The sequence below is a fragment of the Clupea harengus genome, chromosome 17 (assembly GCF_900700415.2).
Source record: "Clupea harengus chromosome 17, Ch_v2.0.2, whole genome shotgun sequence".
NCBI lineage: Eukaryota > Metazoa > Chordata > Actinopteri > Clupeiformes > Clupeidae > Clupea > Clupea harengus.
Genome location: NC_045168.1, coordinates 4,581,647 through 4,594,831, shown reverse-complemented (window position 1 = coordinate 4,594,831; position 13,185 = coordinate 4,581,647). Strand labels below are relative to the sequence as shown.

Below are 13,185 nucleotides of genomic sequence, written 5' to 3'. Positions count from 1 at the left end.
TGTCCTTCCAGCTCATGTGCCCTCAGACCCTGGAGAGGCCCGCAAAGGCTGGGCAGCGGTAAAGCCAATGTTGGCGTGATCTCCTTAGCCTTTGGCCTTTAGTGTAGACTGGTGTGTAGACTAGTGTAGAGTAGACTGGTGTGTAGACTGGTGTGTAGACTGGTGTGTAGACTGGTGTAGAGTAGACTAGTGTGTAGACTGGTGTGTAGACTGGTGTGTAGACTGGTGTGTAGACTGGTGTGTAGACTGGTGTAGAGTAGACTAGTGTGTAGACTGGTGTGTAGACTGGTGTGTAGACTGGTGTAGAGTAGACTGGTGTCACACACACACACACACACACACACACACACACACACACACACACACACATACACACACACACACACACACACACTGCATGTTCTCCTCCAGTGCTTCGGTTCTTGCCGGTGATCCCCTCAGTGTTCCACCCGCGTGTGTCTGAGTCAGGACTCCGACCAGCCCATCACGATGGAACAGTCTGGTTGTAACTGTCAGGGGGAGTGACATCACTTCCTGTCAGTGTTGGGGGGCTGATGGTGATGTATGAGTAAGCAGAGTGTAATGGGTGCTGCCATCGCCAGACATGCCGGCTGCCGTGTAGACACATCCGGCGTGGCTTCACTCTAGGGCTGTCACTGTGTTCTCTCTTTCTCTCCGTCTCTCGCTCTTTCTCCCTCTCACTCTATCACTGTCATTCTGTATAATACCCAATATCTGTCCCTGTCTATGCCTCTCTCTGTCTCTTTCTCTCTCTCTCCCTCTCTCTCTCTCTCTGTCTGTGTGTGTGTGTGTATGCCTTACACACACAAATATATACACACACACTCTCTCTCCCTTACACACACATGCACATGTGCAATCTCACTCTCTCTATTGAAATTTAAATGGGTATGATTCACACGGGCATGGTTGTTTGTATGCAGCACAGCCAAAGTAAGTCATTTAGTAGAGAAGGACGTTGACTTTCAATACATGTATGTAAAACAAAGCTGTAAAACATATCTGTCTCTGTCTCTCTGTCTCTCTACCCGACTGCAGACACCATCATTGAGCCTAGTACACTATTACTCAATAATTGTCTCTGTCTCTCTACCTAACTTCAGACACCATAATTGAGCCTAGTACACTATTACTCAATAATTGTCTCTGTCTCTCTACCTAACTTCAGACACCATAATTGAGCCTAGTACACTGATATCACTGAATACCTGTCTCTCTCTCTCTCTCTCTCTCTCTCTGTCTCTCTCCCTGTCTACCTGCCTGTAGGTGTGATCATCGTGCCCAGTGCAGGGGTGGGCATCGTGCTGGGCGGCTACATCATTAAGAAGCTGAAGCTGGGGGCGCGGGAGTCGGCCAAGCTGGCCATGATCTGCAGCGGGGTCTCGCTGCTCTGCTTCTCCACCCTCTTCATCGTGGGCTGCGAGAGCATCAACCTGGGCGGCATCAACATCCCTTACACCACAGGGTACGGGCCTACCTGTCTGCCTGCGCATCCTGCTGTCTGTCTGTCTGTCTGCCTACTATGTCTACCTGTCTGTCTTTTTCCAGTCTGTCTGTATGTCTGTCTGCCCATCTGTCTGCCTACTATGTCTTACTGTGTCTGCCTGCTATGGCTGTCTGTCTGGATGTTATACTCACAGCCCTGTACTGCCAAAGCGTCGCAGAAAGCTCTGTCCATCTGTCTGACAGTCTATCTGTTGGTTTTTCCAACTGACTGACTGTCTGCCCATCTCTCTCTCTCTCTCTCTCTCTCTCTCTCTCTCTCTCTCTCTCTCTCTCTCTCTCTCTCTCTCTCTCTCTCTATCCATCCATCTGTCACTCTGTGCTTGTCTGCCAGTATGTCTGCTTCTTTGTCTGTGTTTATCTTGGTATCTACCGTATGGATTGATTTGGCTGCCTTGCTGTCCACCTATCTGTTAACCTTTACAAACCAACCCTCTCACCATGCATGTCTGTCCACCTCCTCCTCATCTGTGAGCTCATTCAGCAGTAATGTGCTGTTTCATGTTCGTGCGCAAATCTTGCGTATTTGCTACACCTCGGGGCAGGACTGTGGCCGCTCGGTTCGGGGGATTGGAATCACACGCTGACACACTGCCGCCGTGTTCTCTGGCCAAATGTGTGTGAATACCCCATAGATGTGCAGCCTGTTCTTGGCCTGTCCTATGGGCCACGTTAGCTCAGTGAGGCCCATTCAGTGCTTCAGAGCTCTGGAGATGGCAACCCCCCCTTCCCCATCACAAGGCAGCCATTGAGGCGGATCGACTGAGCTGACTGGAGCCCCAGTATGAGCTGTGAATCGCTGCCCATGTGGAGTGGGGGTGTTTGTCCAGGACATGACAGGAAGCTGAGAGGGGCCGCTCATGAAAGGGCCAAAGAGAGAGGGGGGGTTGGGGGGTGGGTTGGGGCAGTATTGGGAAGGGGGGGTTGGCGTTCGAACACATTTTTGGAATGTTAACAGTGACCCCGCTGCACTGTAATGTACTGTGGTCCGCTGCTTCCCAGAGCGGCGCGGCTTAGCCTCTTAGCCCTAACCTTTGCATTCCCAGGTCGTGTCGGCCCATTTTTCAAGGTGCCAGAACCTGCCCCGGGGGCAAAAGCTTATTTAGACTGGGCACAGGCTTGTAGCCAGAAAGAAGACAGTCCAGTGGGATGGGAGAAAAGCCCACTTGAACAGAAGGAGAAGTCTATTTCAGGGGCTGACGCAGACGGCTACGCTTATGCTCTGCCTTGTGCAACATTTGGTGCGATCAAAACCGGTGATAACCATGAAGTTGATTTATTAATGAGATTTTCTTAAATAATTACCCCTGTCAACAAAATGATGGTGTTGGTGCCACATGCCGTGTGTCGTGACGGGCACAAGCCGCTCTGAAGACAACATCTTGACAGACAACTTTAACGAGCTTGTGATAAGAGGAATCAATTAATAATAAAGATGCGTCCAGGAGACAAGGCCAAACTGAGTCAGAGGCGAGGCTCGCGTCTAATTAGCCTGATTCTGAAATGTCACGGGGAGAGATGTAGTGGCAGTTTAAACAGCCCAGACTGAACCCAATGCCAGATGGAGACAGCGACAGGTCCCTGTGTTCATTTAGACCTACTCACAAATCATTATCTTATAATTGGGCTTCTCAGGGTGGGTGGCTACTCAGGGTGGGTGTGTGTGTGTGTGTGTGTGTGTTTGTATTTGGGTGGGGGCCCAACCCACCCAACTGATTTTAAAACAAGGCTTGACTTGGTCTATTCTAGCTCCTTATAGTGACCCATGGGTAAGTCATGGGTAAGTACTTGAGCTTTCACTGACACTCTCTTAATAAACATCTGATGTTTGCATCATCACAGCGTGGGATGACTAGGAGAGTAGATGACACTTGCTTGTCTCCCAGTACCCCAACCCTTTACACACACTCACACACAAACAGGCATGCACACACAGAGACACACACACAAACACACACACACACACACACATGCACACACATACATGCACACACACACACACAGACATGCACACACATACATGCACACACACACACAGACATGCACACACACACACAGACATGCACACACATACATGCACACACACACATAGACATGCACACACAGAGACACAGAGACACACACACACACACCCACACACACAGACATGCACACACACACACACACACACACACACACACACACTCACACACACACACACACACACACATACATGGGACGGAAATGCAGCTCTTTCCCGGTTTCCATCTGCCAGTCCTTCCTGGCCTTTGTGGGTCATTGTGGGCCGGTGTGGACGAGTTCAGTTTCGGTGTGGGATGGCGGTGGCCGGTGTGATCTGGTTTCAGTCTCGGTGTGGGTCATTGTGGGCCGGTGTGGACGGGTTCAGTCTCGGTGTGGGATGGCGGTGGCCGGTGTGGACGGGTTCGGTCTCGGTGTGGGACGGCGGTGGCCGGTGTGGACGGGTTCGCTGTCTGTCTGCTTGAGCCTGTGATCGGTGCTAAGTCAGCAGGAGGCACAGTTGACTGCATGGTGTTTACAGGACAGAGGAGCAGGGCTTTAACTCCCCCTGGTTCCCACACATTCTCCACCGCTGTTTATTCAGGGGGTCTTTCTCTCTCTCACCCACTCTCTCTCCCTCACCCACTCTCTCTCCCTCCCTCTACTCTCTCCTTCTCTTCCGTCTTTCCGTTCTGTGTCTCCCTTTCTTCCTCTCTAGTGGATTATATTTTCTTGTGGCTCATCCGGTAGAACAACTGGATTGTGTAGTCGTTTCAGACTTCTTCCATTGAAGAATTAACCAGGCCACTGTCCTCTTGGGAACCTTCAATGCAGCATATCTGTGCCATGAAACAACCCTGTCTCTGAGCTCTGCAGGCAGTTCCTTTAACCTCATGGCTTGGTTTTTGCTCTGATATGCATTGTCAGCTGTGAGACCTTATATAGATGGGTGTGTACCTTTCCAAATCATATCCAATCAATTGAATTGACCACAGGTGTCCTCCAGTCAAGGTGTAGAAACAGCGAAAGGGGAGGTGTCTGAGCTGAGGTGTCATAGCAACGGTTCTGAATACTTATGTCGATGTGAGATTTTTCCCCTGTTTTTGCTTTGTCATTATGGGGTATTGAGTGTAGATCGATGAGGAAAGAAATTAATTTAAACGATTGCAGCACAAGGCTGGTGCATGACAAAATGTGAAAGTGAAGGGGTCTGAATACTTTCTGGACGCACTATAAATGTAATGCATTTGACACTATTTCTCTTTCCTGTTATTCACCTCCCTCTCTCCTCCTCTCCCTCTCACCACCTCTCTCCACCTCTCTCGCTCTCTTTGCTCTCTAGGCCGACACTCACCATGACGCACAGGAACCTGACGGGCAGCTGTAACGTGAACTGCGGCTGTAAGATCCACGAGTACGCCCCGGTGTGTGGCTCAGACGGCATTACCTACTTCAACCCCTGCCTGGCTGGCTGCAATACCCTGGCCAACGACAGCACTGGGGTAAAGCTCCTCTTCTGCCCCTCTTCGGACCATGCAGTAGCACTTTACCCGAACCCATCTTAACATAGACTACGACTAACAAAGACTAACATAACCAGTCACACTTTACCTGAACCCATCTTAACATAGACTACGACTAACAAAGACTAACATAACCAGTCGCACTTTACCTGAACCCATCTTAACATAGACTACGACTAACAAAGACTAACATAACCAGTCGCACTTTACCCGAACCCATCTTAACATAGACTACGACTAACAAAGACTAACATAACCAGTCGCACTTTACCTGAACCCATCTTAACATAGAGTAAGACTAGCATAACCCAGGTTCTCAACACCCCTACATGTGAGTAAGCCGTTATGGCATATAAAATTCGGTGAGCTATCATGACAATTAACGATAATGGTAACGTGACATTGTCAGATCATTAGACATCAGCTGACCTCTACCATAACATTTATGAGATGGTTTTAAGCAGTCTTATGAAGCAGGATTCAAGTAAAGTGTTACTGACCGTGCCAACTCCCCCCACCTCCCTCCCACCCTCCACACGTCCTCCTGGGCAGGCTGTGGTCACAGGAGGGTGGCACCAGGAAGGGATGGGCTCATGGTTTGGGTGCAGGGAGCATGAGGTCATTTAAGGTTACATTAGAAACTAACACTGCAGTGCTCTGCAGGATCATCTCTCTGGGTGGAGAGCGCTGCTTTGCTACTGAAGGTTTTCACACTGACCAGTTTATGGTAAATGGGGGGGGGAACTGGCCTGCTTTTAACGGCATTTACATCAAGTACATACCAAAGGTTCTCTTCAAGTCCATACTAAAGGTGCTCTTGATTTTGTGGTTTGTCTCCAGTTACTCAGCTAATCTATCTCCTGGCCCTTGCTACTTTTTGTTTCAACTGAAGAAGTTGTATGTCCCTGTAACTGACAAACAAATGGTCCAAGTTACATTTGATTGGCTATTTGATGCTATATAAGGAGGAAGGGCATTATCTCATGCTATCCTTCTATCTGCTTGCCAGTGTGTGTTGAACACAGTTCAACCTCGAACGCAGTTGAACCTCTGTACCGGGGAATTGGCTTGTATTTCCACGATCTGACTTATACCAAGAATAACCCGATTATCTACTACCTTTGCCCTCTGTACATGGTGCAGGAGCGGCCATTGTGCTGTATTGTGTGAGCGAACCTGCCTCCTGTGGTGGCCCTGGCTGTGCAGGCATGCATCACACCCAACTGAAAACCGCTTTAAAGACAAGCCATCCCGCCCGCTGGTGGAAAATGTACCGCATATTAGAACGTTTCCAATTCAGCGCACTCTCGGTTCCGCTCTGTTCCGTTCCGTTCAGTCTGCCGGCGCTTTGACTGACAGCGGCGGGTTCCTCTGAGGTCCCCCGCACACAATGCCCTTGTTGCTACGCCGTGGTCGGAGATTGCACAGATAATCCCCTAGTAGCCTATTGTGTGACCCGCTCTGTCCCGGGATCTTACATCCACCATTAATATGACTTGAATGCAATGCAGGAAAAGCTTGGCTTTCACCCTCCAAACCCATCAGACCAGGAAACTCACAAAGACTGTTGAGGAAATGCTTGTAATCTGCGGCAGAAACTAGATAAGGGAGGGGGAAAAAAGAGTGTTTTTTCAATGACTGGGGTGCGACCCTTTGCACATTCCTTTCCAGATAGCAAAAACAGTGTTTGATCGTTTTAGAGGCCTCGTTTGTTGCTTTTGGATAACTTTGTAAGGTTTCCAGCAATAAAGTGTTGGGAAGGGAACTGTGAGGAATTGTTTGAAGTATTTCCAATCTTGAGAGCGCTCGTGTTTGCCTTCGGTTCCAACGGACCTTGAAGGTTTCTGCTGCACTGCAGTAAAGCAAAGCTGTCCACTACTGTCTGAGATATACCAATTTTTAGTTAATTCAACTGTGCAATAATACTCAAAACCTGTCATGCTTATATTTGTCTCTCTCTCTCTCTCTCTCTGTATGCATGTGTGTGTGTGTGTCTGTGTGTGTGTGTGTTCTCTCTCTCTCTCTCTCTCTGTATGCATGTGTGTGTGTGTGTCTGTGTGTGTGTGTGTTCTCTCTCTCTCTCTGTCTCTGCATCCTCAGATCCGTAACTACACAGACTGTGCGTGTGTTCAGAGCCGGCAAGTCATCACTCCCTCCTCCGGCGGCCAGGGCAACCAGCTGCAGCTGGTCATCGTCAAGACCTACCTGAACGAGAACGGCTTCGCCTTGTCGGGGAAGTGCGACCGCACCTGCAACACGCTCATACCCTTCCTCATCTTCCTCTTCATCGTGACCCTCATCACGGCCTGTGCACAGCCCTCCGCCATTATAGTCACCCTCAGGTCTGTGTGATGGCCCGGGGCCATGGGATTATGTTGGAGCTGATGTGGACTACAGTAAACAGCTTTAAAGGGTTCTGCTCTAAATTATAATTCATAGCAGATATTAGTATTATTATTACTATAGTTATTATTTATATATATTTATATATTATCCTTATTATTAAAGCCTCCGGGGTTATGTGATAACGTTTATGCTTGAGTTCATTTAAACTAAAAGAAATATGTTTAAATCATTTTGTTATAAACTAAGAAATGATTTCAAACCTATTTCTTATAATCTATTATAGATAGTTAATTTATGTGAGGGCAATCGGCTTATATTGTATACCAAAGCATAAGAGCTTGGTGTTAATTGCTTGTAATGTATATGGAGAAAAGCATCGGAAGGAATGACTTACTGTATATTCCTATGTAGAAACCGTATATGAATACAGCAGGGTTATTTTAATTGTTTTCCTGAACATTGCCTGTGTTGTGACACACTGTATGAACAGGATATATCTATTGTTGCCGCAGGATATGTATATATATATATTCGCTGAAGAGTTATTTGAACTCTTTGCTGAATATCGTCTGCATTGTAAGAATGGATGAATGGATGAATAGTGCTCACTAGACGTCTGTCTGTCTGTCTGTGCTGCAGGTCTGTGGAGGAACAGGAGAGGCCCTTTGCCCTGGGGATGCAGTTTGTGCTGCTGAGGACTCTGGGTAAGTCAAGCAGGCGGCTTCCCCAGCACATAACTCATATATATGTGTGTGTGTGTGTGTGTGTGTGGTGTATATATACTAGATTCAGGGGACCTTCTCCTGAGGGTGCGTGAGGTTTCTGTTAAGACCAGGCTATAGAATGCCTTTGGGGTTCTGCTCTGTCCCAACATGATAATGACCCTGCTTACATGCGGTTGTGGAGTCAAATATCTGCCATAACTTGTCTCATGCAACCTGCAAACGTAGCCTGTCTTTACACTGTGCGTGTGTGAACATGCCATATAGATTTATGGAGCAGTCATGCACAGGACAAGCAGCACTTCTTACACAATTGATGTTTTAAATTAGAAATGGCCCCATCTTGTGGTCACTGTGTTGTATTACACTCCCTCACTAAGACCCAACTCCTACTAAGGTTGGGAAGAAATGCTCAACAATGCAGAAAGGGCTGCAGGCTGTAGCTCGCGGTCTCATGTTCTCATTCCAGATCAGAAATGAGAGAAATGATGAGAAATGAATCAGTGTTTGACGTTATAGTGAAATTCACATAGTGAACACATTTGCTGATAGTTGATTATATGGTCAGATTTGAACTAAAGCAGGACTTCTAATTTTAACCTTCCCTCTTTCCTCATTCCTCCCTCTTTCTCTTTCTCTTCCTCATTTTCTTTTCTTCACCTGTCTACCTCACTTCCTCTCACTTTCCTTCCCTCCCCACTTTTCTCCCTCTTCTTATTTTCTCCTCTTCCTTACCTCTCACTCACTCTCTCCTTCCCTCCCTCCCTCTCTCTCTCTCTCTCTCTCTTTCTCCCTCTTTCTCTCCCTTTGTCTCTCCCTCCCTCCTGCAGCCTACATCCCCACTCCCATCTATTTTGGTGCAGTGATCGACACTACGTGCATGCTGTGGCAGCAGGACTGCGGGGTTCACGGCTCGTGCTGGGAGTACGACGTCACCTCCTTCCGCTTCGTCTACTTTGGCCTGGCGGCCAGCCTCAAGTTCGTGGGCTTCATCTTCATCTTCCTCACCTGGTACTCCATCAAGTACAAGGAGGAGCGTCAGGAGCGCTGGCGCCAGTCTCTGCCCCCGTTGGGCACCGTCAGCGACATGATCTGCCACGTCGGCGGGCACAAGAGCCACGCCCGCACCCGCTCTTGCCCCGTTTTCACCCCGCGGCCTGAGTCTGGAGACACCGCGCACGGCTCAGCTCACCATCATCCTCATCTTCATCACCTTCATCACCAGTACCCCACAACCGGTCCGCTTCTGGGCCTGGGTCTAGGCCACGGGCATCACAACAGCCACAGTTGCCCTGGTAACGCGCTAAAAGCAATAACCCCGCCCAACCGCTCGCTGCAGGAGGTCGCCGCGCAAATCTGAGGTGCAGGCCCCGCCTTTTTCCACCTCAAGACACACAAACACACACTCGCAGGCAAACACACACTCGCAGGCAAACACACACAGCCCTCTCCCGTCATCCGCCATGTGCCTTCCTGTCGCGCTCTTCTCTTCCAAACATGGCTGCCAAACACCGACTGACTGATAGACACACACACACACACACACATGGACGGACAGACAGACAAACAGAGAATCTCCCCTGACCTTCTGAGCAGTCTGGGCAGAGCCTGTTATGCCAGTGCTGAAAACTGTTCCTGACTCCTTTCTTTTTCAGTGCATATCGTCTGGCGCTCGTAGCCACCAGGAGCACGAACACCGAGCTAACTTCAGAGATTCTTGTTTTTTTTTTTGCAGTCAAATGTGTATTTCAAGACATCACAAGGTGCTAAGTTGAGAGAAAGGGGACACTGTACTCGTCTGCGTTCCATCTTGTACTGTACGTCATGGTGACTTATCAAAAAGCTGCAATTGAAGCACAAAATTGAAACCTGTACTATGCAAGCTACTGTATCCTCCAGTCTTGTGCTACACATAGCTGTACTGTCTACAGATTCACCTTTTAACTACAATTTACCAGTCCCTTCAAGGATTTTGCAATCGTGAGTTTTCACAAATCCAACCAAATTCAAGGATTTCCCGTAATTGCAATTGCCACATTATTACCTCAATATTTCAGCAAAAAATGCATTAAAGGAATGTCTGCGTTATTTGTGATCAATTTAATTAACCATTAATCATCATAATTTTAACTGCAATTTATTGATAATTTCAGCAGCAAATTCAGTCACTCTTGGCCACCGCAATCACAACAAACCCTTGCAAGATCCTGGAATGACTGCGTTACGACGAGACAAACATCGTTTTCTCGTGTTGAATGTTACGAGGGATGAAGGAGATGTGATTCATGTGGATCATAACATAAGACGTATGTGCTCATCGGTGTTTGTGACTGGGGTAAGAGATTTCCGGACAGAATCCCTGTTCAGCCACCCCCCACTCCAAACAGTGCCTCAACGCTGCGCAGCCTCAGACATGTGTGTGTGCCCGGCAGCAGCAGCAGCAGCAGCAGCAGCAGCAGCAGCTCAGACATGTGTGTGTGCCCGGCAGCAGCAGCAGCAGCAGCAGCAGCAGTCAGCCTTCTCCAAGAACCTTACTCTGTCAGAGTCATCTCAACCATCACCATCATCGGTGTCTTGAGGACCTCTCTCTTTCTCTCTCAAACACACACACAAACACACACACACACACACACACGCACACAAACACAAAAACACACACACACTTGACATTATTCATACCAAGTACTGTGTGATGCATTGACAGTTCTCCGTTTGAGGGTGTTGTTGCATTGGAGGGAGCCTAAAGGGTACTTAGCCCCAGTCTAAGAGCTGGGAGTGCAGCACATGCTGGTCCTGCACTCGCCAAAGCCCACAGGCCACCACGCAGCCACAACAGAGTCTACCCGCGGACATTCAACACACCGGGCTCTGAAGACTTCCTGCTCAAGGAGGAGAAAAATATGACTGTTGTTTGGCAAAGACGTGTCATTGAAACTGATGACGAGCTGAAACGCCGCCTGCACGAGTGCCCTCGTGAACAGAACAGTGCCACTGCTTCTCTCCGAAAGCAAACGTGAGCGATGAGATTCAACATGTGGGAATGTTAAGTGCATTAACTGCTAATTAGACTGAAGGGAGTTAGATTTGTTCAATTTGAAAAGGAAAACGTTAGATGTTTTCTCCTCATGTTTATTTTGTATGGGGACGGGGGATATGGCCTCTGTATTAACAGTATATTCAGATTGTCAGGGCAAACTACTGAAAAGGTCAAACTGATGTTATAATCCGCAACTGCATCAGTTGGCTCAGCAGTGTGTTAGGCTTCAGTACTCTTAAAAACATCATCAGTGTCCGTAGGAGTTGCATATTAGTGCATTCTACATTTAAACTAGTGCAATAAGCATGCATTCAGTGATGCCCCAAAAATATCAATATATACAGAAATGTTTTAAACAGAAAATAGACATGTTGTGTAAATAATGGCTGTTATTTGGATGGTACTCTACTTTCAAGGTGTTCTAGCACCCCCTACTGACCAAAGGTGACATGGACAAGATGAATCTGGCCAAAAATTGTTTTATTCTGATTGAATAGACATCTCTAGACACGAAAGACATTAATATCAGTATTGTTGCTGTTCTAATACTTGGGACAGGTTTAGGCATAGGAGAGAACTACGATTTACAAGTGTGGAGGATTGTGGGAAGTGATCTTTAAATGTGAAATATACTTGGCCATTCTAGGAGAGCAGATTTTGAGGCGAGACTATATAAAACTTCTGAGCCATTTGTGTCCAGATCACCCAAAAATAAGCAAAGCAAAAAAGTTTAATATTATATGTGACAATTGTGTTTGGACAAACAGTGTATTCAGCCACACTGTACCTAGTGCTTTTAACAAGATTTGTATTTAAATCCATGTTTCCTAATGCCATAGCAATGTAAATATTTTCAGTGAAGTCTGAAACATATTACGGTAGAACTCATCTAGCTAGATATCTATTTAACGGATTTAAATGAATTATAGACAACAAAAATGCTAAACAAAAGTAAATCTGACTGGAAACAGCATATTCACGTTTCTGTGCCTGAATTACCTACAGTATCTATAATGCAAGACGTGTTGAAAATAATTTGGCGGAGGGAGGGTTGCCTTGTAATCAGGAACTGCATCCAAATCTGTTCTTAGAATTCCAATTGGCTAGACACCTGCAAGCCCTTGCTGTTCTGTACACATCAAACATTTTTGGAAACATCGACAACCCTGCCTCCAGGATTAATGACAAGAAAATGCCGTTTTTAACGAATGCTTGGATGCTGTGGAGGTGGTGTCATCATCTAAAGGGCGGGGGGAGGTGGTTGGGAGCTGGTGGGGGTCGATATGTTTGTTTGGACAGCTCGTGACACAAGAGAAGTTGGACATCTACCAAACAGCTACATACCTCTTCTCTCGCGATGTGGACACAGCTCTGCTCTCTCTTAGTGCGGTCGGCCTACTGTACGTGGCGTGTAGAAGATATGGGGCCGCGGACTCAAATCATATGGATTATTTCAGGTAGACTGTAGACTACTTTTCCTCCTCTTTCATTTTTATCAATATTTTGTGTATTTATTTAATTACGAGCAGATGTATTCAAAAGGTGAAACGCTTGCTTTGTGTTCCTCAGGAACAGAAGCCAATACATCATTTGTGAACGGTTTGTTTACAAATACCTTGAATACTTGATATTTGTCATTAAAATCGGTAAAAACAAATCTGATGTGGTTTTGTGTGTTTGTTTCCTCCCGCGTGGCACTGTCCACATTAGACCGTCTGTCTCTTCTTTCGCTGTATTCCACAGAGACGTTGATATCACTGCGTTTATCTCCACAAGTAAACTGAACTGGATACCTCCCACCCCTTTAAACAAGGGCCATAAATTAAAACACAACCTATTCTGTTTATTATTTAATGATATTTGATTGATAGTGAGTCATTTATGATTGAGAACAGTATCTGCGACTTTGCTCAGTGCTCAACTGAAGCACTTTTCACACTAACTGCATACATTTCATAATGAGATGTTAACTAACAGCGACTTGACCGCCGGCAATCCGGATCAGGGCCAGAGAGTTTTCAAACAGTCATTCCTT

General features: G+C 47.0%; 1 protein-coding gene across 1 annotated transcript in view; it reads left to right on the top strand.

Annotated features, from left to right (window-relative positions):
- The window catches only part of LOC105890281 (solute carrier organic anion transporter family member 5A1), a 59,313-nt gene extending 46,506 nt beyond the window's left edge, over positions 1-12,807 (top strand). The window contains exons 6-10 of the mRNA XM_012816294.3: positions 1,288-1,486; positions 4,865-5,024; positions 7,146-7,387; positions 8,031-8,095; positions 8,944-12,807. Of these exons, the coding sequence (XP_012671748.2) occupies positions 1,288-1,486; positions 4,865-5,024; positions 7,146-7,387; positions 8,031-8,095; positions 8,944-9,473 (1,196 nt within the window). The 3' untranslated portion in view covers positions 9,474-12,807. The remainder of the gene's footprint in view (positions 1-1,287; positions 1,487-4,864; positions 5,025-7,145; positions 7,388-8,030; positions 8,096-8,943) is intronic.
- Positions 12,808-13,185: the final 378 nt, after the last annotated feature.